Source organism: Oncorhynchus mykiss, chromosome 8 (genome assembly GCF_057628025.1).
Source record: "Oncorhynchus mykiss isolate SJ-2025 chromosome 8, ASM5762802v1, whole genome shotgun sequence".
Taxonomy (NCBI): Eukaryota; Metazoa; Chordata; class Actinopteri; order Salmoniformes; family Salmonidae; genus Oncorhynchus; species Oncorhynchus mykiss.
This window is the reverse complement of record NC_143029.1, coordinates 84,932,681-84,959,530: the sequence shown is the minus strand read 5'-3', so window position 1 is coordinate 84,959,530 and position 26,850 is coordinate 84,932,681. Positions and strand designations below refer to the sequence as shown.

The 26,850-nt window shown below is 47.3% G+C and overlaps 2 protein-coding genes across 3 annotated transcripts in view; one reads left to right on the top strand and one right to left on the bottom strand.

Annotated features, from left to right (window-relative positions):
* LOC100135871 (insulin receptor) overlaps positions 1-26,850 on the top strand; it is a 211,087-nt gene that overhangs the window by 102,363 nt on the left and 81,874 nt on the right. The window lies entirely within an intron of this gene.
* Positions 3,139-6,416, bottom strand: LOC149982167 (uncharacterized). Its single transcript, XM_090182874.1, has one exon. It carries the CDS (start codon positions 4,557-4,559, stop codon positions 4,227-4,229), a length of 333 nt encoding a protein of 110 aa, XP_090039000.1. The 5' UTR covers positions 4,560-6,416; the 3' UTR covers positions 3,139-4,226.

The following is a 26,850-nucleotide window of genomic DNA, read 5'->3' as shown; positions in this document are numbered from 1 at the left end:
CTGAGTAGCAGACAGTTTCCAAACGTGAAAATGCTGCCCCCTATCCGAAACAGGTTAATTTGACCAATTTGTTTTGGTGATTTGTGTGAGTGCGTTACTCTCTTCCTTATCAATACTTCATATTGTATGGTGCATTGTATGTCGTCAGGCTGGTGCATTGTATGTCGTCAGGCTGGTGCATTGTATGTCGTCAGGCTGGTGCATTGTATGTCGTCAGGCTGGTGCATTGTATGACGTCAGGCTGGTGCATTGTATGACGTCAGGCTGGTGCATTGTATGACGTCAGGCTGGTGCATTGTATGACGTCAGGCTGGTGCATTGTATGACGTCAGGCTGGTGCATTGTATGTCGTCAGGCTGGTGCATTGTATGTCGTCAGGCTGGTGCATTGTTTGTCGTCAGGCTGGTGCATTGTTTGTCGTCAGGCTGGTGCATTGTTTGTCGTCAGGCTGGTGCATTGTTTGTCGTCAGGCTGGTGCATTGTATGTCGTCAGGCTGGTGCATTGTATGTCGTCAGGCTGGTGCATTGTATGTCGTCAGGCTGGTGCATTGTATGTCGTCAGGCTGGTGCATTGTATGTCGTCAGGCTGGTGCATTGTATGTCGTCAGGCTGGTGCATTGTATGACGTCAGGCTGGTGCATTGTATGACGTCAGGCTGGTGCATTGTATGACGTCAGGCTGGTGCATTGTATGTCGTCTGGCTGGTGTAAAGGATCATAGGGAGAGGCACTAGGCAGTCAGGGACATGGGCTGGTATTGGTAGAGTGAGGCTGGTAGAGAGGGACTAATCGGGGACATGCGCTGATAGTGAGGCTGGTAGGGAGGGACTAATCGGGGACATGGGCTGGTAGAGTGACTAAGCAGGGACATGGGCTGGTAGAGGGAGGTTGGTAGAGGGACTAAGCAGGGACATGGGCTGGTAGAGTGAGGCTGGTAGAGGGACTAAGCAGGGACATGGGCTGGTAGAGGGAGGTTGGTAGATGGACTAAGCAGGGACATGGGCTGGTAGAGTGAGGCTGGTAGAGGGACTAAGCAGGGACATGGGCTGGTAGAGTGAGGTTGGTAGACGGACTAATCAGGGACATGGACTGGTAGAGTGAGGCTGGTAGAGGGACTAAGCAGGGACATGGGCTGGTAGAGTGAGGTTGGTAGACGGACTAATCAGGGACATGGGCTGGCAGAGTGAGACTGGTAGAGGGACTAAGCAGGGACATGGGCTGGTAGAGGGAGGTTGGTAGAGGGACTAAGCAGGGACATGGGCTGGTAGAGGGAGGTTGGTAGAGGGACTAAGCAGGGACATGGGCTGGTAGAGTGAGGTTGGTAGACGGACTAATCAGGGACATGGGCTGGTAGAGAGGCTGGTAGAGGGACTAAGCAGGGACATGGGCTGGTAGAGTGAGGTTGGTAGACGGACTAATCAGGGACATGGGCTGGTAGCGGGACTAATCAGGGACATGGGCTGGTAGAGGGAGGTTGGTAGACGGACTAAGCAGGGACATGGGCTGGTAGAGTGAGGCTGGTAGAGGGACTAAGCAGGGACATGGGCTGGTAGAGTGAGGTTGGTAGACGGACTAATCAGGGACATGGGCTGGTAGAGTGAGGCTGGTAGAGGGACTAAGCAGGGACATGGGCTGGTAGAGTGAGGTTGGTAGACGGACTAATCAGGGACATGGGCTGGTAGAGTGAGGTTGGTAGAGGGACTAAGCAGGGACATGGGCTGGTAGAGTGAGGCTGGCAGAGTGAGACTGGTAGAGGGACTAAGCAGGGACATGGGCTGGTAGAGGGAGGTTGGTAGACGGACTAATCAGGGACATGGGCTGGTAGAGTGAGGTTGGTAGAGGGACTAAGCAGGGACATGGGCTGGTAGAGTGAGGCTGGCAGAGTGAGACTGGTAGAGGGACTAAGCAGGGACATGGGCTGGTAGAGGGAGGTTGGTAGAGGGACTAAGCAGGGACATGGGCTGGTAGAGTGAGGCTGGCAGAGTGAGACTGGTAGAGGGACTAAGCAGGGACATGGGCTGGTAGAGGGACTAATCAGGGACATGGGCTGGTAGAGTGAGGCTGGCAGAGTGAGACTGGTAGAGGGACTAAGCAGGGACATGGGCTGGTAGAGTGAGGCTGGTAGAGGGACTAAGCAGGGACATGGGCTGGTAGAGGGACTAATCAGGGACATGGGCTGGTAGAGTGAGGCTGGCAGAGTGAGACTGGTAGAGGGACTAAGCAGGGACATGGGCTGGTAGAGTGAGGCTGGTAGAGGGACTAAGCAGGGACATGGGCTGGTAGAGGGACTAATCAGGGACATGGGCTGGTAGAGTGAGGCTGGCAGAGTGAGACTGGTAGAGGGACTAATCAGGGACATGGGCTGGTAGAGGGAGGCTGGTAGAGGGACTAATCAGGGACATGGGCTGGCAGAGTGAGACTGGTAGAGGGACTAAGCAGTAGGGATGGGTATCGTTAAGATTTTAATGGTATTACTACTCTTACCGATATTGCTTATCGATCCGGTACTTTAATGCTATTCTTATTATTTTTACGGGAAAAAACAAAAACAAATTAAGAAAAGATATATCTCTACCAATACCATAACATTGCTGTTTCTTTTGCTGTAAATATATATATATTTTTTTAATGATTTGACATTTCAGAAAATAAAGCAATGTTTTGAACAAATCACTATTAGAGATTAATGTTGTGGTGGTGGAAAGACAGGTAGGCTGCAGAAGATAAGACAGTGGTATAGAGCAACACGGTTGGGGCCTGCAGGTAGGCTGCAGAAGATAAGACAGTGGTATAGAGCAACACGGTTGGGGCCTGCAGGTAGGCTGCAGAAGATAAGACAGTGGTATAGAGCAACACGGGTGGGGCCTGCAGGTAGGCTGCAGAAGATAAGACAGTGGTATAGAGCAACAGGGGTGGGGCCTGCAGGTAGGCTGCAGAAGATAAGACAGTGGTATAGAGCAACACGGGTGGGGCCTGCAGGTAGGCTGCAGAAGATAAGACAGTGGTATAGAGCAACACAGGTGGGGCCTGCAGGTAGGCTGCAGAAGATAAGACAGTGGTATAGGGCAACACGGGTGGGGCCTGCAGAATATAAGACAGTGGTATAGGGCAACACGGGTGGGGCCTGCAGGTAGGCTGCAGAAGATAAGACAGTGGTATAGAGCAACACGGGTGGGGCCTGCAGGTAGGCTGCAGAAGATAAGACAGTGGTATAGGGCAACACGGGTGGGGCCTGCAGAATATAAGGCAGTGGTATAGAGCGACACGGGTGGGGCCTGCAGGTAGGCTGCAGAAGATAAGACAGTGGTATAGGGCAACACGGGTGGGGCCTGCAGAATATAAGGCAGTGGTATAGAGCGACACGGGTGGGGCCTGCAGGTAGGCTGCAGAAGATAAGACAGTGGTATAGGGCAACACGGGTGGGGCCTGCAGGTAGGCTGCAGAAGATAAGACAGTGGTATAGGGCAACACGGGTGGGACCTGCAGGTAGGCTGCAGAAGATAAGACAGTGGTATAGGGCAACACGGGTGGGGCCTGCAGGTAGACTGCAGAAGATAAGACAGTGGTATAGAGCAACACGGGTGGGGCCTGCAGGTAGGCTGCAGAAGGACTATACAGTGGTATAGGGCAACACGGGTGGGGCCTGCAGGTAGGTGCAGAATATAAGACAGTGGTATAGAGCAACACGGGTGGGGCCTGCAGGTAGACTGCAGAAGATAAGACAGTGGTATAGAGCAACACGGGTGGGGCCTGCAGGTAGGCTGCAGAAGGATTATACAGTGGTATAGAGCAACACGGGTGGGGCCTGCAGGTAGGCTGCAAAATGACTAATAGTTCTTAGCAGTTCTTCTGGAGAAAGATCAACATATTTGCCTTCTCTGGCAGAAGATGGGACCTCCCCTGACTTATTGTGTTCCCTGCAGTCAAATACTCTCTCGCTAGGGGTGGAGGAGGCTTGAGCACAGAGGTAGCTGTTTCAATGTTTGTGAGGAGGGGCAGAGTAGCTCTCTTCTCCCACCACTACATCACAGGATCTTCAGCCATGGGGATGGGAGGCAGGCCTTTGTAGAGCTTCACCTCTAGGTTAACATGCTCGCTGAGGGTGAGGGACGTGGTGTCCTGTTGGACCGTCAACCTCAACTCCTTGTCCTCTTCTGAGAACAGCTCCTCCAATGCACTCCTTGTTTTGTACAATGGAGGGACTGTCTCCTCCATTTCCTCTCCTTCTCATTCAGACTCCTCCTGTGGCTGGTGCTCTGTGTCTGTCTGCTCCGGCTCCTCTGAAAGCCCTGGTGTTGCTCCTGTCACATTGGCCTCAACAGTTGCCTTCCTCAGTCTGTCCCAGGTGGCGTCACTCACCGGCCTCCCTTTAAATCTGGGGTCCATTGCTGCGGCCTCATGCAGGAAGGCTTGAATGTCCTTATCCTGATAGCGGTCGGAGAGGTTCTCCCACACCATCTCTTTGACGGTTGCCACAAACGTTGTATCTTCATGCTTCACAGTGAAGTGCTCTTCCAGTTTGTGGAGGATGGGTTTGATCTGTCCACAGGTGGCATTCATTTCACATGACACACACACAGTGTGGATGTATAGATGATTCTCATGAGCTGGACAAACTCCTCTGCCTTATGGAAGTCCTCGTCCTTCAGTCGTGGGTCAGGCATGCTGCTTGGATCACTGCCTACTGCTCCACGAATCTCTCTATCGTTAGAGTTCCATCTGGTCCTGACATCAAGGATGAGTGAGTGTTGCGCGAAGGCCTGAAACTGAATCAAAAAACAACATACATTTAATTACCGCACACTTGAAAATTGAATTAAATTGTTATATTGTGGGAATTTCAAAATAATACTTTAATAGATTGAATTGGCGTCTTACCAAGGAGCTGCTGCTTCTCCTTCAAGACTGTTTTGGACGTCGAGGATCTCCTGAACCACACGACCACTGCTCTGATTGGGGCTGGACATGGAGGATCTCCTGAACCACACGACCACTGCTCTGATTGGGGCTGGACATTTATCAATGGAAGTCACTTGGTCGATTTTCTGCGCTGCCAGATTCGGTGTGTGTTTGTGCGTGTGCGTGTGCAAAGCATCCTATTTTTAGGATGTGTAGCCTCTTGATGGCAACATCATCCATGTTATCAACAGTCACAGCTACAACCTTGTGCTGCTCTCTCAAACTCTTCCAGAATGTCTGAGATCTCCTCTGTCATTACTTGGCCAGTTTGGAATTTGTACTCTGTCCTGGTGTGGAGGAGCTTCTGTTTTACACTGTCCTGGTGTGGAGGACCTTCTGTTTTTCACTGTCCTGGTGTGGAGGAGCTGTTTTACACTGTCCTGGTGTGGAGGAGCTGTTTTACACTGCCCTGGTGTGGAGGACCTTCTGTTGTACACTGCCTGGTGTGGAGGACCTTCTGTTGTACACTGTCCTGGTGTGGAGGACCTTCTGTTTTACACTGTCCTGGTGTGGTGGACCTTCTGTTGTACACTGTCCTGGTGTGGAGGACCTTCTGTTTTACACTGTCCTGGTGTGGTGGACCTTCTGTTGTACACTGTCCTGGTGTGGAGGACCTTCTGTTGTACACTGTCCTGGTGTGGAGGACCTTCTGTTTTACACTGTCCTGGTGTGGTGGACCTTCTGTTTTACACTGTCCTGGTGTGGTGGACCTTCTGTTTTACACTGTCCTGGTGTGGTGGACCTTCTGTTTTACACTGTCCTGGTGTGGTGGACCTTCTGTTTTACACTGTCCTGGTGTGGAGGACATTCTGTTTTACACTGCCCTGGTGTGGAGGAGCTGTTTTACACTGTCCTGGTGTGGAGGAGCTTCTGTTTTACACTGACCTGGCTTGTGTAGTGCACTGTAACCGTGAGATAGTGGTCCTGACAGAGGCTGGTTCACCTGTCTGATGTGTGGCCAGCTTCTTCAGCTCAGTCATCACATTGGCCTTTTCTATACCATACCAGGTAGGAATGAATGTGTCACTGAGGTAACTCCTGGAGGGAGGGGTATTTTTGGGGTTGAGGGCCTTGCTCATCTCTTCTACATAAAAAAAAAAAAAGTTAATGTGTTGAATTATCATTATTGAATTATTGTGTTGTATTGTGGAGTGATGGGACTAACATTAAACCATTTTATACTACTATATCCTAAACATGAATACATCTCAATATATACCGACTGTTACCTAAAGCCCTTGGACTCCACTGTTGCAAAGGGGTTTAGGCCTTTCACTATGACCTTGGTCACGGCTAGGTGGCACTCATTCACCCTGTCCTCAGTCATCTTCCCACTAGCTGCCAGCGTGAAGGGACTTTAACCTTTCTGATCTCCCCATCCCGGATCCGGGATCGTGAATACAGACTCAAGCTCATTACCATAACGCAACGTTAACTATTCATGAAAATCGCAAATGAAATGAAATAAATATGCCATCTCTCAAGCTTAGCCTTTTGTAAACAACACTGTCATCTCAGATTTTCAAAATATGCTTCTCAACCATAGGAAAACAATAATATGTGTAAAAGTAGCTAGCTAGTGTAGCATTTAGAGTTAGCATTAGCGTTAGCATCCAGCATGCAACATTTCAACAAAAACATAAAAGCCTTCAAATAAAATAATTTACCTTTGAAGAACTTCTGATGTTTTCAATGAGGAGACTCTCAGTTAGATAGCAAATGCTCAGTTTTTCCAAAAAGATTCTTTGTGTATTAGAAATAGCTCCGTTTTGTACATTACATTTGGCTACCAAAAGAAAATTCAGTCCTCAAAACGCGAACTTTTTTCCAAATTAACTCCATAATATTGACTGAAAACATGGCAAACGTTGTTTAGAATCAATCCTCAAGGTGTTTTTCACATATCTCTTCGATGATATATCATTCGTGGAAGCATGGTTTCTCCTCTCAATCAAATGTAAAAATACTTGCACCTGGCTTTGCGCACCAGTTTCGACGCAGGACACTAGGTGGACACTTGGAAAATGTAGTCTCTTATGGTCAATCTTCCAAATACGTCACAATGCTGCCGACATCTTGGGGGAACGGCAGAAGGTCTAAGCTTATTCCTGTCGCATTCACAGCCATATAAGGAGATATTAGAAAACAGAGCTTCAGAAATTCTGCTCATTTCCTGTTTGACGTTTCATCTTGGTTTCGCCTGTAGAATGAGTTCTGGGGCACTTACAGACAAAATCTTTGCAGATTCTGAAACTTCAGTGTTTTCTTTCTTTTCTGAATATATATGCATAGTCGAGCATCTTTTCGTGACAAAATATCGCGCTTAAAACGGGAACGTTTTTTATCCAAAAATGAAATGGCGCCCCTAGAGATGCAACAGGTTTTAACAAAGTTGCAAAATCCTTTTAATGGGTGATTTTGAATTTCTGAACTCACCCATAGCTAAGAAATCAGCTGGCTAATGGGTCTTTTTGATCAGGAACCCATGTTCATATAATCTAGTTAACGCCGTGTGTGTGTGGGCTCTAGACTGCTAGCATACATACCTAACGTAGATCAGGCAACGAGGGAAATAACTACGAGCTAGGCAGTCGAACACTGTGCACTTCTCTGCCTGTACATGATGCACTTTCCATAGATGTTTGGACAGATTGCTCGTGTTTCCTCCCCTTTACAAGCAGAATGTCTTGTTGTTGTGGCAACGGAGTATTGTTTAGCTCTCTCCACTGTCGTCACTAATTAAGAGCAGGGTGCTGTGTGTGCTGTAGCGTAGGGAGAGATCTCTCTCTTCTGGATTGGGAATAGCGAAAATGCATCATAGACAAATGTCTTCATACTTACTGCAAAATTAGAAACGGTTGGTGAGATAAAAATGTACAAGATAACGTTTATGTAGTAATAATAAATAGGACATTTATTTTCTTAATATCTCCAGTACCGAAAGCAGAACCGATAACGTTGTAGATAATCAATACTACCATCTTTCATCATTTAGCCCCGGGGCCCGTTTAACACCGGGTTTCAGTACCCATCCCTACTAAGCAGGGACCTGGGCTGGTAGAGTGTGGCTGGTAGAGCGGGACTAATCAGGGGCTGGTGGTGGTAGAGTGGTGGTGTTGGTAGAGTGGTGGTAGTGGTGGTGTTGGTAGAGTGGTGGTAGTGGTGGCGGTGGTAGAGTGGTGGCGGTGGTGTGGTAGAGTGGTGGCGGTGGTGCGGTGGTGTGGCGTTGGTAGAGTGGTGGCGGTGGTGTGGCGTTGGTAGAGTGGTGGCGTTGGTAGAGTGGTGGCGTTGGTAGAGTGGTGGCGTTGGTAGAGTGGTGGTAGAGTGGTGGTAGAGTGGTGGCGGTGGTAGAGTGGTGAAGTGGTGTTGGTAGGGGGTGTTGGTTGGTGGTAGTGGTGCTGGTGGTGCTGGGTGGTGGAGGTGTTCGTAGAGTGGTGGAGGTGTTCGTAGAGTGGTGGAGGTCACTAGCACAGAATAAACTGCATTTTAAAGTGTGTGTGAGTTAGAGAGACCTATGTGCTTGTTGACAAGCGCTTGTCATCAACCAGACCACATCAGTCACCATCTCTCGCTCTTTCTTTGGGGTGGTGAAAAATATATATTTTTTCAATACATTTTTGGGGGGTTTGATCGGAAGATCACCATATTAGGGTGTCAGACTCGACTCATCTCATCTGCTCTCTCTGATACGTTGGTAGAGTGGTGGCGGTGGTAGAGTGGTGGTAGAGTGGTGGCGGTGGTAGAGTGGTGAAGTGGTGTTGGTAGAGTGGTGAAGTGGTGTTGGTGTTGGTAGGGGGGTGCTGGTGGTAGAGGTGCTGGTGGTAGTGGTGCTGGTGGTGCTGGAGGTGTTGGTGGTGTTCGTAGAGTGGTGGAGGTGTTCGTAGAGTGGTGGAGGTGGAGTGGTGGAGGTGGAGTGGTGGAGGTGTTCGTAGAGTGGTGGAGGTGTTCGTAGAGTGGTGGAGGTGTTCGTAGAGTGGTGGAGGTGTTCGTAGAGTGGTGGAGGTGTTCGTAGAGTGGTGGAGGTGTTCGTAGAGTGGTGGAGGTGTTCGTAGTGTGGTGGAGGTGTTCGTAGAGTGGTGGTGGTAGTGGGGTTGGTAGAGTGGTGTTCGTAGAGTGGTTGAGTGAAAACAGAGACATGTTGGAAAATAGCAGTTGTGAATGTGTCATCTGCTCATCACTAGCACAGAATAAACTGCATTTTAAAGTGTGTGTGAGTTAGAGAGACCTATGTGCTTGTTGACAAGCGCTTGTCATCAACCAGACCACATCAGTCACCATCTCTCGCTCTTTCTTTGGGGTGGTGAAAAATATATATTTTTTTCAATACATTTTTGGGGGGTTTGATCGGAAGATCACCATATTAGGGTGTCAGACTCGACTCATCTGCTCTCTCTGATACTTCTTGACCGAAGCTTCTGCAATCATTTAGTAGCTAAGTACCCACTTGTCACGGTAGTGGAATGTTAATGTCCAAGCAGCCACTTCCCCACTACCACATTCCCTAGGTCAACATCCTAAATGGCACCCTATTCCCTTAATCTGACCAGGGCCCATAGAGCTCTGGTAACAAGTCTAGAGAATAGAGTGCGATTTGGGACGTAGCCTTGGAGGAACAAGCCACAAGATGTTTGAGAGAGATTGTGGTAAATATGAGAAGGTCAGTATCTTAAGTATTACACGCAGTATTACACACAGTAGGCCTCTCCTTTTAGGCTACAAACAACCCGACTAGTAAATACTCTTGTGTCAGTGTACCAAAGGACGTCCTATTGCCTTTATAAATGCACTACTTTCGCTCTTTTTGTATCTCGCTTTGTCTCTCTCTCTAGATGGTATACAGCTACAGACGGAAGTGACTTTTCGCCGCAGGTTGAGAGTGCTCTTTCAGCAGGTTGAGAGTGCTCTTTCAGCAGGTTGGGAGTGCTCAGGCTGCGGGCTGGGAGTGCTCAGGCAGCAGGTTGGGACTACTTAGGCAGCAGGTTAACTAAAATGCTCTCCCTCTGTCCGTTGCTGTATACCATCTAGCCACAACCCCTCAAACGGTTTAGTGGTCGAAGTGTGATTTCCTGTTTACCCAGTGTTCTCGTGGAAACAGCCGGATCTCAGAGCTGATATGATACAAGCCTCTGTTTGTTGTTGTTTTGCTCTGGGTTTGGGGGAATTAAGGTGTGTGTGATGTGCTATGTGATCCCACTAATGGCAGCCAAATGTATTTCTGTAGCATTCTTTTCAGCCTGCATCATGTGTTCGGAGGCACAGTAACATGATCCCAGATACCTCTGTGTATCTGAAGACTAACTGACAGTCAGGGAAAGCTTTCCCTAGCCTCATGGACGCAGAGCCTATAGTTGAAGTCAGAAGTTTAGAATACACTTAGGTTTCGTTCGGTAACTCGTTTTTCAACCACTCCACAAATTTCTTGTTAACAAACTATAGTTTTGGCAAGTCGGTTAGGACATCTACTTTGTGCATGACACAAGTAATTTTTCCAACAAATGTTTACAGATTAATTCACTTTATCACAATTCCAGTGGGTCAGAAGTTTACATACACTAAGTTGACTGTGCCTTTAAACAGCTTGGAAAACTCCAGAAAATGATGTCATGGCTTTAGAAGCTTCTGATGGGCTAATTGACATCATTTGAGTCAATTGGAGGTGTACCTGTGGATGTATTTTAAGGCCTACCTTCAAACTCAGTGCCTCTTTGCTTGACATCATGGGAAAATCAAAATCAGCAAAGACCTCAGAAAAATAATTGTAGACCTTCACAAGTCTGGTTCATCCTTGGGAGCAATTCCCAAATGCCTGAAGGAACCACATTAATCTGTACAAACAATAGTACGTAAGTATAACCACCATGGGACCACGCAGCCATCATACCACTCAGGAAGGAGACGCGTTCTGTCTCCTAGAGATAAACGTACTTTGGTGTGAAAAGTGCAAATCATTCCCAGAACAACAGCAAAGGACCTTATGAAGATGCTGGAGGAAACAGGTACAAAAGTATCTATATCCACAGTAAAACGAGTCCTATATCGACATAACCTGAAATGCCACTCAGCAAGGAAGAAGCCACTGCTCCAAAACCGCCATTAAAAAGCCAGACTACGGTTTGCAACTGCACATGGGGACAAAGAATGAACTTTTTGGAGAAATTTCATCTGGTCTGATGAAACAAAAATGGAACTGTTTGGCCATAATGACCATCATTAAGTTTGGAGGAAAAAGGGGGATGCTTGCAAGCTGAAGAACACCATCCCAACCGTGAAGCATGGGGGTGGCAGCATCATGTCGTGGGGGTGCCTTGCTGCAGGGGGGACTGGTGCACTTCACAAAATAGATGCATAATGAGGCTGGAAAAATGATGTGGATATATTGAAGCAACATGAAGACATCAGTCAGGAAGTTAAAGCTTGGTCGCAAATGGGTCTTCCAAATGGACAATGACCCCAAGCATACTTCCAAAGTTGTGGCAAAATGGCTTAAGGACAACAAAGTAAAGGTATTCGAGTGGCCGTTTCAAAGAGTGGCCACCTCAATCCTATAGAAAATGTGTGGGCAGAACTGAAAAAGCGTGTGCGAGAAAGGAGGCCTACAAACCTGACTGTTACACCAGCTCTGTCAGGAGGAATTTTGTATTTATTTTATTTGTATTTCACCTTTTATTTAACCAGGTAGGCAAGTTGAGAAGAAGTTCTCATTTACAGCTGTGACCTGGCCAAGATAAAGCAAAGCAGTTTGACACATACAACAACCAAGAGTTGCACATGGAGTAAACAAACATACTCAATGATACAGTAGACAAAAAAAAGTAAATATGCAGTGTGTGCAAATGAGGTAAGATAAGGGAGGTAAGACAATAAAATAGGCCATAGTGGCGAAGTAATTACAATATAGCAATTAAACACTGGAATGGTAGAATGGGCAGAAGATGGATGTGCAAGTAGAGATACTGTGGCGCAAAGGAGCAAAATAAATATATACAGTATGGGGATGAGGTAGTTGGATGGGCTATTTACAGATGGAATGATCTGTGAGCTGCTCTGACAGCTGGTGCTTAAAGCTAGTGAGGGAGATATGAGTCTCCAGCTTCAGCGATTTTTGCAGTTCGTTCCAGTCATTGGCAGCAGAGAACTGGAGGGAAAGGCGGCCAAAGGAGGAATTGGCTTTGGGGGTGACAAGTGAAATATACCTGCTGGAGCGCGTGCTGCGGGTGGGTGCTGCTATGGTGACCAGTGAACTGAGATAAGGCGGGGATTTACCTAGCAAAGACTTGTAGATGACTTGGAGCCAGTGGGTTTGGCGATGAGGAATGGGCCAAAAGTAATCCAACTTATTGGGAAGCTTGTGGAAGGCTACCAAAAACGTTTGACCAAAGTTAAACACAATGCTACCAAATACTAATTGACTGTATGTAAACTTCTCACCCACTGGGAATGTGATGAAAGAAATAAAAGCTGAAATAAATCACTCTACTATTATTCTGACATTACACATTCTTAAAATAAAGTGGTGATCCTAACTGACCTAAGACAGGGAATTTTTACGGAAAGACGCATTTCAGTTGACTTGGTATCACCCTTACTTTACCCCACTATGCGCTGAAATGAACAGTCTTTTTTGAGAACAGTGATTAAGTTATATTATTAGCCTAAATTATGATTATATAATCATCACGTGACTATAATCATTTTTTTATGGTGTAAGTTAGCTTCCCAAGGACCACCAATGTCAGAATAACTGTCCACATTTACTTTTCCTCAGCCAACAAAATGAGTAACCTATGTAAAAAAAAAAAGTTGACCTATTCTATTGGTCAGCTTGTCATTCTGTGTGAGAAAGAAATAGCCTATTGCAAACAGACTCTGGCACAGTTGTGGGACGATAAATCTCAAATTCATACAGCCAGTAGGTCTATGCTAAATATTATTTTATTTTAAAGGGGGGGGACGACACTTTAAAAAGCAATGAGGCTCATGCAACAGATCTGAACGTTTCGCTTAGAATGTGGATAAACTTAAGCGCAGCGATGCGCAGAAGGCTGCGTGCGAATGTTCATTCCGTTATGCAGTTAGCGGATAAACAACCGTTTTTTTGTGTGACGAGAGGAAAATACCCTTTCAAAATTTAGAAAGAGAGGTTAGTGTCTTAAGAAATATTCACCACCTTTGACTTGTTCCACATGTTGTTACAGCCTGAATAAAACATGTATTAAATTGAGATGTTTTTCTAGATGTTTACAAATTAATAAAACATTTATTAAATTGAGATTTGTTGTCACTGGCCTACACACAATACCTCAAAATGACAAAGTGGAATGTTTTTCTAGATGTTTACAAATTAATAAAACATGAAAAATTGATATGAGTCAAGTTTTCAACCCCTTTGTTATGGCAAACCTAAATAAGTTCAGGAGTAAAAATGTGCTTAACCAGTCACATAAGTCACTCTGTATTCAATAATAATTAATGACTAACTAATCTCTGTACTCCACATATACAATTATCTGTAAGGTCCCTCAGTCGAGCTGTGAATTTCAAACACAGATTCAACCACAAAGACCAGGGAGGTTTTCTTTCCAATCAGTTGTTTTGTGATAAAGTAGAGGTGGTCACAGAAGATAGCCCTACTTGGAAAAAAGACCAAGTCCATATTATGGCAAGATCAGCTCAAATAAGCAAAGAGAAATGAGTCAATCTGGATAATGTCAAGAACTTAACAATTCTTCAAGTGCAGTCACAAAAACAATCAAGCGCTATGATGAAACTGGCTCTCACGAGGACCGCCACAGGAATGGAAGACCCAGAGTTACCTCTGCTGCAGAGGATAAGTTCATTAGAGTTAATTGCTTCAGAGGTCAAGCAACAGACACATCTCAACATCAACTGTTCAGAGGAGACTGTGTGAATCAGGCCTTCACGGTTGAATTGCTGCAAGGAAACTACTACTAAAGGACACCAATAATAAGATACTTATTTTTTTACATTTTCTTTTTAACTAGGCAAGTCAGTTAAGAACAAATTCTTATTTACAATGACAGCATACCCCGGGCCAATTGTGCGCCGCCCTATAAGACTCCCAATCACGACCAGTTGTGATACAGCCTGGGCCAAGAAACACAAGCAATAGACAGACTGGTAGAAATCTGTCCGTTGGTCTGATGAGTCCAAATTTGAGATTATTGGTTCCAACCGCCGTGTCTTTATGAGACGCAGAGTAGGTGAACGGATGATCTCTGCATGTATGAACAATGGGTCAAACACAATTGACATGGTTTGGAAGGAGTTGTACCGCAGAGTCCAAGGAAAAACGGCCAACAAGTGAAGCCGGTTGAGAGAATGCAAAGGGTGGCTTCTTTGAAGAATCTAAAATATATTTAGATTTGTTTAACACTTCTTTGGTTACTACATGATTTCATAGTTTTGATGTCTTCACTATTATTCTACAATGTAGAAAATAGTAAAAATAAATAAAAACCCTTGAATTAGGTGTGTCAATTTATGATGAAAATTACAGGCCTCTCATCTTTTTAAGTAGGAGAACTTGCACAATTGGTGGCTGACTAATTGACTAAATACTTTCTTGCCCCAGTGTGTGTGTGTGTGTATATATAGATAGATAGATATAGATAGATTAAGGGTGTGGGGTTTCCACGTCACCAAGTTCAATAACAAATCAGGCACAAATAGAACTCAAGGGGGAAGTTTATTAGGGATTTTCGTACACAGGGAAAGACAGGGGGAATTCACCAATCACCTCACAGTCCACGTTCCGTTTTCCAGGGTCATCCTCACACTCGGGTCCTCAGCTAATCCGGTCCGGTACACAAGGGAGTCCGACAGTCCCAAGGCACAACATGTAATCTCACAGATAGTATGCTCTCTTCATAACGCTCTTGGTTCTCTCCTACTCTGCCCCGTTGTGCATGCTGCTTTCCCTTTTTATCCCCAAACACTCCCTCGCTTAACGTGCTACAGTCTTACCTGGATCAATGTGTCCATATGGCAGAGGCTGGTGTTCTCGCATTTTGTTGAATTTGAGATTTTCTTCAATTTCATTCAGATTTGTATTTTTAAAATGAAACAGGCACACGTTATGATGTCATCGGTAGAAACAGTAGGCTGTAAGTATCTCCAACTTGAAATTCCCGCCGTCAATGAAGTCTTTATGAAATAATTGCCTATAAGTTTCTACGGTGGGACTTTGTCTATAGGCTACTTTGAAGAAGGGTTAGACATGCCTCATAATATGTAGTAAAATATTCAGGTTTCAAACAATTTAAGTATAATTTCCAAATGCATATTTCCTCCAGCTCACATTGTAAAGTGGTGATGATGCGCTGATGGCCTGTTGCTTGCAGTTGAATGGTGAATTTGGAGGCGCTCTTCAATTACCAGTTGAGAAATAAAAATAGTAGCTATTTTTTTAATCATGCACCACAATTGTTTTTAACATGCAATCGCATTTAGAATTGTTGTGCAATGAGTGGGCTTCTAAAAGCATGTTTAACTCCAGCTGCAAGAGGAGCATTAGGAGAAATCCCTCTCAAAATACATCTCTGTATGCTGTGTGTGTGATAGTTGTGTTGGACAAATATAAAGATACATGATGACTAACGAAAATAAACACATGCCAATTTATTTACACTATATTATCCAAATTAACCTATTGATCGATAAGCATGACGGTCAAATGTACTTACATCGACAGATTTTTTTTCCATCACTGAATATAAAGCATTATTTTGGAATGGGATTGTTTTTCTCCTGGTCATTTTGGCCGGCAACAGTTTTATTTGTCAACTTTTAGTAATTTTTCCCGGGGGGTGGGACCTGCTAACGGAACCTGTTTGCTGACTGCAGGGGTGCAACTTTGGTTTTAGAAGTGGGGCGGGATTAAAAAAAATATATTATTATATCCACTTTGAAAAACACTCAACAGCCGACCCGGCTGTTCGGAGGCATCCGTGTGGTCCTAAAGCACACCGTTGCCTTGTTTTGTATCACATTCCAATGATAAATCTGGGGAGGACAGATGTGACCCGATTGAGGAAACTAGGCATATGTCGTAAGTCACGACTTCACAGGAGAGCCATTTGAACGTTATTTTTAATGGCAGAAATGCCTTCTCGAACATGTGAACTTTCATGTGCCTTAATAACAAACTTGAATGCCATCTGTAAATACAAATAAAATTGTTAAATTACGAGCTTTGTTGGTTAAGCCACAGAACAAGCAACCTTCCCACTAGCCATGATTGACTGAGATAATAAGTGGGCTGGACATGCTGAGAGAGGAGTTCAGATTGGTCTGCATATAGGCTTCTGTCTATTTGAGCTCATCAGTCTGTGTTGGTAATCCTGTCGAATGCGGCTTTTTTTAATGTATTGTGTAGTGGAGCTGCATAAGTGTTGGTCTCCACTTTCAAGTTTTGAAATCAGTGGAATTAGAGTATGATAGCTAAAGTGATGGAGAAAACACCTGTCGCCGGATTACATGTTCAAGCTAAGGGCAACCGTGGTATGGCATTCCTGAGAGGGAGACCCGTCCATCATGCATGGTGATGTATACAGGTAAAATAATCTAGCAATAGCTAGCTACATTTTCAGATATTACACGTTTCTAATCTTGACAGAAAGTGGTTTCATTTCAAGCTAAAGTGTACTGTTAACTAGCTAGCTAGCGTTAGCTGGCTGGCTCCCTAGCTGACGTTATAATTTGTATCCCAGAGTCGTATTCGTGCAGAGTAGTAATGACATGATTTGGCACTGTGTTCATTGTTGTTTAATTATTAACTAGCTAATGTTAGCTGGCTGGCTCGTTAGCAAACGTTTCGTGACGTGTGTGATTCTAAACATTGTTTACCTAGCAACATGTCTTAAGCTAAAGTGCACTGTTAGCTAGCTAGCTAACATTAGCTGGCTGGCTCTCTATCTGATGTTATTATTTGTATCCCAGAGCCATTTACTTTTCTAGTTAGAGCCTAATGTTAGCTAGCTAACATTGAACCTGGTTGGTTAGCTTCCAGCACCGTGGCATTGTTGAATATGGCCGGTGTCAGTAAACGTCTGCAAAAAAGTGTAATGAAATTGTTGCCAGCAGAGCTGGTTAGGCTGTTTTCATATTATCCCTAGGTAAAAAAATTATCAAGTGTGCCATTTTCCCAAAAGTGAGTTTACAAGTTTATCAACTTTCAAAGCAGAATTACTTCCCCATTGTTCCTCAACTGCAGTGTATAATATACAATTTTGTAGCTCTAAGTCTCTACTTTTATCCAATGTAAAAAAAAAAAACACTTTCAAATGTTGCTACATAAGACCGAATCCAGGTGGTGAGTCACATATATACAATTTCAGTATGTGGGGGGGCATGTACCCAGTGAAAGTTGCATCTCTGGCTGACTGTTCCATTCATAGAAATACTCACAGCGGGGGCCTGTCAGCATGACCCCCTTGTTGGTCTTCTCTATGATACATGTTCGGCTGCAAACTGGACATCTCTCCAATATCTGCAGCAGACAATCTTATGAGGTGGTGTTGACTGGGAGGGCCTGTGACAGGGTGATATAATAGCCAAGTTACAACTTGCATTTTCTTCTGAAGAAAGAACAAAGCTTTTTGCTAGTGCACTTCAAAAACAACTCGTTGTATCTTGCTTGGCTGAGGAATTAGCCTACTGTTTTATCAAGCCGGGTATTTTTGTTATTTTTTTATACAACTTTGCATATTTCACATAACACACATTACCCGTCGTTGTTAATGAAGCTGTCTGTGTCATCAGGGCAGTGACTCAGGTCACTATCAGACGCTTTAAGATGTCCTTTTCATAGTATTCAAGTGAGACTCTGGCAACAACACAGGTGTCACAAAGGTCTCATGACACACTTTTATTCTGAGGTCTCACCTGACAAACTGTGAAAATAGCAAATGAACAGTGAATGAAATTATCGCTAAACCATTGCAATCACACATTGAAGGACATGTTACTATACCCATCTTTTCCCTTTCTGGTAGGTCCCGGCATCATGACTAGGGGGATCAGTCTGGCAGGGTCAACTAATGTCATCAACACTCATTTATAAACAGCTTGAGAAATAAAGTAATAACGTCATCTCAAATTCTATGTAGACTGACTGCTTCCAGATTTTATTAGATTCAGGCCACCAACTGTGACATGATTTGTTATGGCCCTGGGTTGGTTTGTTGCTGCTAGTTAGTTCACTGTTGTAGTCAGACATGTTGGCAGACCGGGGCTAGCAGTTGGCAGACCGGGGCTAGCAGTTGGCAGACCGGGGCTAGCAGTTGGCAGACCGGGGCTAGCAGTTGGCAGACCGGGGCTAGCAGTTGGCAGACCGGGGCAGGCAAGCTAGCAGTTAACAGACTGGGGCTAGCAAGTTAGCCTTTGGGGGACGTCGCGATGGGGGTAAGTCTGTTTTTGCCTCTTCGTGCGGTGACGTCGCTAGACCAGTCGTGGAATTTGTAGGGTTCCAAGTAGCTCTAGGTAGCTAGTAGGCTGCGGTTAGCAGAATGGGCCTTCAGCAGACCTGAGGCCTGAGGGGCCTGTTGGAATCCTGGCCGGGCTAGCTTCAGGCTAATTGGTGCTTGCTCCGGGATGGAAATGCTAGCCAGGAGTAGTCACTCGGGATTGCGGTTAGCTAGTTGCGAAGATCCAGATGAAAATGTTCAGAGTTTGCGGTAGGAATCCGGGGATATGTGGGAAAAAATAAATAATAGGTCCGTTATGCTCCAGTTTTTGGCACATTGTTCGAACTGGCGAGAGCTTTCTGAGCTAAACGTTAGCTGATGACCGCTAGCAATGGTTTGCTGACTGATAGCTGGTAGTTAGCTGGCTAGCTTCAGTTGAGGGATTCCAGATCCAAAGTAAATAGAGATACTTTAGGAGAAAAAAAACAGATCCACGCCACATTGGGTGAGGCGGGTTGCAGGAGAGTATTTAGAAGTTGAGGTTTAGGAAAATATATTTAAAAAGATGTAAAAAGATATATACACAAGGGACACAACAGGACAAAGATGTCTGACTGCTACACCATATTGGACATTATGTTTGCATGTTAGCTTTGACATCAGTTTTTAACATCGCCGTTAAACCATAGAGTTTGGCTGTGCATCCTGCTGTAATATGCGCCACACATTACATGGTCAAGCCTTATAGGGCTTTTCAGGTTCAAACTGACGTGATCCTTTGTACACGTTGGGAGAGGGGGGGGGGTGGGTGATGAAACAACAGAGAAGCCCCTTTCAATTACGTAAAAAACGCGAAGTGGACGGCAGGGTGATTTTGCACACGGAGCTTGGTAAAATGGGGCAGGATTTGTTGACATTGTAATTGTAGTTTGGTTAGGTTATCCGAACCCAACCTTAATTTACTTGTTGTGATGCACTGAGGTTGACCAAGGGTCATGTTTTTCGCGGCTAGTGTCTGTGTGTGTTGCGGTGCAGTGCGCTCGTGTCTAGTCCACACTTTGTGTAGTTGTTAGCAATAGTGCTAATGATAACTGTAATTCTCAAAGCGGATGCTAAATGCTAACGAGTGCATGCAAACATTTACTACTGGACAGACAACCCAGCTCAGAAAGTTAGTGTAATGACCCTGGGTTTATAAGCGCGGAAATCGACTCTACCGTTCGAGCATGCTTTTGCGGCACAGTCGATAGCGCGCTGGACTTCGGGCTAGAAGGTTGAGGGTTCGAGATCTGCTCCCTGCTGTTTCCTTACATTATTATCTCAACGCAGTTTGCTGCACGCACAAGACAAATATTAGGCAGCGGGGATCTTAATCCTGGAGGGGATTGTCTCTGCTGCTGTTACCAAGAGTGGCACTAAAATAAAAAAATAATAAAAGAAGCTTGATCTTGCAAGCTAAAAGTAGCCACTTAGCTAACATTAGCCACTTAGTTAATATTAGCAAGTTAGCAAAACCCAACTGGAAAACATTTATTTGCTACATCATAGGTAGTTAATTTAATAGTTATAAGGTGTATATATATATATATATGTATATAGCTGTGAACTTGCCTACTTAAATAAAGGTTAAATAAAACATTTTTTTTTTAAATCAGTCCTTGCAATGCAGAAGTGACTCAACTCACGAAGCTCCCATTTTGCTTCTTTGTAAACAAACATACGTGACTGGCTCAAACCGCTGTATGGGCCCTGGTCAGAAGCAGTGCATTTTACAGGTTGTCATTTGGGACACAGCCAGGGTTTCTCCTCAGGACGATTCCTCACTGCCACACTGGCAGAGATAGTGGGTGTGTGTGTGTTGTACATGGATGAATTTGTTTGTGTACGTGCACCAAAGTCCAGCGTTTGCCTGTTTCTATGTGGTTCTGGTTTACTTTTCATGCATGTTGTCATTCAGCGTCTCTAGCACTTAAAGGGTTAACTCAGTGGAGAGAGGCCAGCTCATCCTACCAGCCACCACATTGGTTAAAGAGAGAGAGAGAGAGGCCAGCTCATCCTACCAGCCACCACATTGGTTAAAGAGAGAGAGAGAGAGGCCAGCTCATCCTACCAGCCAACACATTGGTTAAAGAGAGAGAGGTCAGCTCATCCTACCAGCCACCACATTGGTTAAAGAGAGAGAGAGGCCAGCTCCCCCTACCAGTCAACACATTGGTTAAAGAGAGAGGCCAGCTCATCCTACCAGCCACCACATTGGTTAAAGAGAGAGAGAGGCCAGCTCATCCTACCAGCCAACACATTGGTTAAAGAGAGAGGCCAGCTCATCCTACCAGCCAACACATTGGTTAAAGAGAGAGAGAGGCCAGCTCATCCTACCAGCCACCACATTGGTTAAAGAGAGAGAGGCCAGCTCATCCTACCAGCCACCACATTGGTTAAAGAGAGAGAGGCCAGCTCATCCTACCAGCCACCACATTGGTTAAAGAGAGAGAGGCCAGCTCATCCTACCAGCCACCACATTGGTTAAAGAGAGAGAGAGAGGCCAGCTCATCCTACCAGGCACCACATTGGTTAAAGAGAGAGAGGCCAGCTCCCCCTACCAGCCACCACATTGGTTAAAGAGAGAGAGGCCAGCTCATCCTACCAGCCACCACATTGGTTAAAAAGAGAGAGGCCAGCTCCCCCTACCAGTCACCACGTTAGTTAAAGAGAGAGAGGCCAGCTCCCCCTACCAGCCAACACATTGGTTAAAGAGAGAGAGGCCAGCTCATCCTACCAGCCAACACATTGGTTAAAGAGAGAGAGGCCAGCTCATCCTACCAGCCAACACATTGGTTAAAGAGAGAGAGGCCAGCTCCCCCTACCAGCCACCACCACATTGGTTAAAGAGAGAGAGGCCAGCTCCCCCTACTAGTCAACACATTGGTTAGAGAGAGGCCAGCTCCCCCTACCAGTCAACACATTGGTTAAAGAGAGAGAGGCCAGCTCCCCCAACCAGTCAACACATTGGTTAAAGAGATCGAGGCCAGCTCCCCCTACTAGTCACCACATTGGTTAGAGAGAGGCCAGCTCCCCCTACCAGTCAACACATTGGTTAAAGAGAGAGAGGCCAGTTCCCCCTACTAGTCAACACATTGGTTAAAGAGAGAGAGGCCAGCTCCCCTACCAGTCAACACATTGGTTAAAGAGATCGAGGTCAGCTCCCCCTACTAGTCACCACATTGGTTAGAGAGAGGCCAGCTCCCCCTACCAGTCAACACATTGGTTAAAGAGAGAGAGGCCAGCTCCCCCTACCAGGCAACACATTGGTTAAAGAGAGAGAGAGGCCAGCTCCCCCTACCAGTCAACACATTGGTTAAAGAGCGAGCGGCCAGCTCCCCCTACTAGTCAACACATTGGTTAGAGAGAGGCCAGCTCCCCCTACCAGGCAACACATTGGTTAAAGAGCGAGGGAGGTCAGCTCCCCCTACCAGGCAACACATTGGTTAAAGAGAGAGAGAGGCCAGCTCCCCCTACCAGGCAACACATTGGTTAAAGAGAGAGAGAGGCCAGCTCCCCCTACCAGGCAACACATTGGTTAAAGAGAGAGAGAGGCCAGCTCCCCCTACCAGGCAACACATTGGTTAAAGAGAGCGAGGCCAGCTTCCCCCACCAGGCAACACATTGGTTAAAGAGAGAGAGGCCAGCTCCCCCTACCAGTCAACACATTGGTTAAAGAGAGAGGCCAGCTCCCCTTACCAGCCAACACATTGGTTAAAGAGAGAGAGGCCAGCTCCCCCTACCAGCCAACACCACATTGGTTAAAGAGAGAGAGGCCAGCTCCCCCTACCAGCCAACACCACATTGGTTAAAGAGAGAGAGGCCAGCTCCCCCTACCAGCCACCACCACATTGGTTAAAGAGAGAGAGGCCAGCTCCCCCTACCAGCCACCACCACATTGGTTAAAGAGAGAGAGGCCAGCTCCCCCTACCAGGCAACACATTGGTTAAAGAGAGCGAGACCAGCTTCCCCCACCAGGCAACACATTGGTTAAAGAGAGAGAGACCAGCTCCCCCTACCAGCCAACACCACATTGGTTAAAGAGAGAGAGGCCAGCTTCCCCCACCAGGCAACACATTGGTTAAAGAGAGCGAGACCAGCTTCCCCCACCAGGCAACACATTGGTTAAAGAGAGAGAGGCCAGCTCCCCCTACCAGTCAACACATTGGTTAAAGAGAGAGGCCAGCTCCCCTTACCAGGCAACACATTGGTTAAAGAGAGAGAGGCCAGCTCCCCTTACCAGTCAACACATTGGTTAGAGAGAGGCCAGCTCCCCCTACCAGGCAACACATTGGTTAGAGAGAGGCCAGCTCCCCCTACCAGGCAACACATTGGTTAAAGAGCGAGAGAGGCCAGCTCCCCCTACCAGCCACCACATTGGCTAAAGAGAGAGAGGCCAGCTCATCCTACCAGCCACCACATTGGTTAAAGAGAGGGAGGCCAGCTCCCCCTACCAGCCACCACATTGGTTAAAGAGAGAGAGGCCAGCTCCCCCTACCAGGCAACACATTGGTTAAAGAGAGCGAGGCCAGCTTCCCCCACCAGGCAACACATTGGTTAAAGAGAGAGAGGCCAGCTCCCCCTACCAGTCAACACATTGGTTAAAGAGAGAGGCCAGCTCCCCTTACCAGCCAACACATTGGTTAAAGAGAGAGAGGCCAGCTCCCCCTACCAGCCAACACCACATTGGTTAAAGAGAGAGAGGCCAGCTCCCCCTACCAGTCAACACATTGGTTAAAGAGCGAGCGGCCAGCTCCCCCTACTAGTCAACACATTGGTTAGAGAGAGGCCAGCTCCCCCTACCAGGCAACACATTGGTTAAAGAGCGAGGGAGGCCAGCTCCCCCTACCAGGCAACACATTGGTTAAAGAGAGAGAGAGGCCAGCTCCCCCTACCAGGCAACACATTGGTTAAAGAGAGAGAGAGGCCAGCTCCCCCTACCAGGCAACACATTGGTTAAAGAGAGAGAGAGGCCAGCTCCCCCTACCAGGCAACACATTGGTTAAAGAGAGCGAGGCCAGCTTCCCCCACCAGGCAACACATTGGTTAAAGAGAGAGAGGCCAGCTCCCCCTACCAGTCAACACATTGGTTAAAGAGAGAGGCCAGCTCCCCTTACCAGCCAACACATTGGTTAAAGAGAGAGAGGCCAGCTCCCCCTACCAGCCACCACCACATTGGTTAAAGAGAGAGAGGCCAGCTCCCCCTACCAGCCACCACCACATTGGTTAAAGAGAGAGAGGCCAGCTCCCCCTACCAGGCAACACATTGGTTAAAGAGAGCGAGACCAGCTTCCCCCACCAGGCAACACATTGGTTAAAGAGAGAGAGACCAGCTCCCCCTACCAGCCAACACCACATTGGTTAAAGAGAGAGAGGCCAGCTTCCCCCACCAGGCAACACATTGGTTAAAGAGAGCGAGACCAGCTTCCCCCACCAGGCAACACATTGGTTAAAGAGAGAGAGGCCAGCTCCCCCTACCAGTCAACACATTGGTTAAAGAGAGAGGCCAGCTCCCCTTACCAGGCAACACATTGGTTAAAGAGAGAGAGGCCAGCTCCCCTTACCAGTCAACACATTGGTTAGAGAGAGGCCAGCTCCCCCTACCAGGCAACACATTGGTTAGAGAGAGGCCAGCTCCCCCTACCAGGCAACACATTGGTTAAAGAGCGAGAGAGGCCAGCTCCCCCTACCAGCCACCACATTGGCTAAAGAGAGAGAGGCCAGCTCATCCTACCAGCCACCACATTGGTTAAAGAGAGGGAGGCCAGCTCCCCCTACCAGCCACCACATTGGTTAAAGAGAGAGAGGCCAGCTCCCCCTACCAGGCAACACATTGGTTAAAGAGAGCGAGGCCAGCTTCCCCCACCAGGCAACACATTGGTTAAAGAGAGAGAGGCCAGCTCCCCCTACCAGTCAACACATTGGTTAAAGAGAGAGGCCAGCTCCCCTTACCAGCCAACACATTGGTTAAAGAGAGAGAGGCCAGCTCCCCCTACCAGCCAACACCACATTGGTTAAAGAGAGAGAGGCCAGCTCCCCCTACCAGCCACCACCACATTGGTTAAAGAGAGAGAGGCCAGCTCCCCCTACCAGCCACCACCACATTGGTTAAAGAGAGAGAGACCAGCTCCCCCTACCAGTCAACACATTGGTTAAAGAGAGAGAGGCCAGCTCCCCCTACCAGCCACCACCACATTGGTTAAAGAGAGAGAGGCCAGCTCCCCCTACCAGCCACCACCACATTGGTTAAAGAGAGAGAGGCCAGCTCCCCCTACTAGTCAACACATTGGTTAGAGAGAGGCCAGCTCATCCTACCAGCCACCACATTGGTTAAAGAGAGAGAGGCCAGCTCCCCCTACCAGCCACCACCACATTGGTTAAAGAGAGAGAGGCCAGCTCCCCCTACCAGCCACCACCACATTGGTTAAAGAGAGAGAGGCCAGCTCCCCCTACCAGCCACCACCACATTGGTTAAAGAGAGAGAGGCCAGCTCCCCCTACTAGTCAACACATTGGTTAAAGAGAGAGAGGCCAGCTCCCCCTACCAGCCACCACATTGGTTAAAGAGAGAGAGGCCAGCTCCCCCTACCAGCCACCACCACATTGGTTAAAGAGAGAGAGGCCAGCTCCCCCTACCAGCCACCACCACATTGGTTAAAGAGAGAGAGGCCAGCTCCCCCTACCAGCCACCACCACATTGGTTAAAGAGAGAGAGGCCAGCTCCCCCTACTAGTCAACACATTGGTTAAAGAGAGAGAGGCCAGCTCCCCCTACCAGGCAACACATTGGTTAAAGAGAGCGAGGCCAGCTTCCCCCACCAGGCAACACATTGGTTAAAGAGAGAGAGGCCAGCTCCCCCTACCAGTCAACACATTGGTTAAAGAGAGAGGCCAGCTCCCCTTACCAGGCAACACATTGGTTAAAGAGAGAGAGGCCAGCTCCCCTTACCAGTCAACACATTGGTTAGAGAGAGGCCAGCTCCCCCTACCAGGCAACACATTGGTTAGAGAGAGGCCAGCTCCCCCTACCAGCCACCACATTGGCTAAAGAGAGAGAGGCCAGCTCATCCTACCAGCCACCACATTGGTTAAAGAGAGGGAGGCCAGCTCCCCCTACCAGCCACCACATTGGTTAAAGAGAGAGAGTCCAGCTCCCCCTACCAGCCACCACATTGGTTAAAGAGAGAGAGGCCAGCTCCCCCTACCAGCCACCACCACATTGGTTAAAGAGAGAGAGGCCAGCTCCCCCTACCAGCCACCACCACATTGGTTAAAGAGAGAGAGGCCAGCTCCCCCTACCAGCCACCACCACATTGGTTAAAGAGAGAGAGGCCAGCTCATCCTACCAGCCAACACATTGGTTAAAGAGAGAGAGGGCAGCTCATCCTACCAGCCAACACATTGGTTAAAGAGAGAGAGGCCAGCTCCCCCTACCAGCAACCACCACATTGGTTAAAGAGAGAGAGGCCAGCTCCCCCTACCAGCCACCACCACATTGGTTAAAGAGAGAGAGGCCAGCTCCCCCTACTAGTCAACACATTGGTTAGAGAGAGGCCAGCTCCCCCTACCAGGCAACACATTGGTTAAAGAGAGCGAGGCCAGCTTCCCCCACCAGGCAACACATTGGTTAAAGAGAGAGAGGCCAGCTCCCCCTACCAGTCAACACATTGGTTAAAGAGAGAGGCCAGCTCCCCTTACCAGCCAACACATTGGTTAAAGAGAGAGAGGCCAGCTCCCCCTACCAGTCAACACATTGGTTAAAGAGCGAGCGGCCAGCTCCCCTACCAGTCAACACATTGGTTAAAGAGAGAGAGAGGCCAGCTCCCCCTACTAGTCAACACATTGGTTAAAGAGAGAGAGGCCAGCTCCCCCTACCAGGCAACACATTGGTTAAAGAGAGCGAGACCAGCTTCCCCCACCAGGCAACACATTGGTTAAAGAGAGAGAGGCCAGCTCCCCCTACCAGTCAACACATTGGTTAAAGAGAGAGAGGCCAGCTCCCCCTACCAGCCACCACCACATTGGTTAGAGAGAGGCCAGCTCCCCCTACCAGGCAACACATTGGTTAGAGAGAGGCCAGCTCCCCCTACCAGGCAACACATTGGTTAAAGAGCGAGAGAGGCCAGCTCCCCCTACCAGCCACCACATTGGCTAAAGAGAGAGAGGCCAGCTCCCCCTACCAGCCACCACATTGGTTAAAGAGAGAGAGGGCAGCTCATCCTACCAGCCAACACATTGGTTAAAGAGAGAGAGGCCAGCTCCCCCTACCAGCAACCACCACATTGGTTAAAGAGAGAGAGGCCAGCTCCCCCTACCAGCCACCACCACATTGGTTAAAGAGAGAGAGGCCAGCTCCCCCTACTAGTCAACACATTGGTTAGAGAGAGGCCAGCTCCCCCTACCAGTCAACACATTGGTTAAAGAGAGAGAG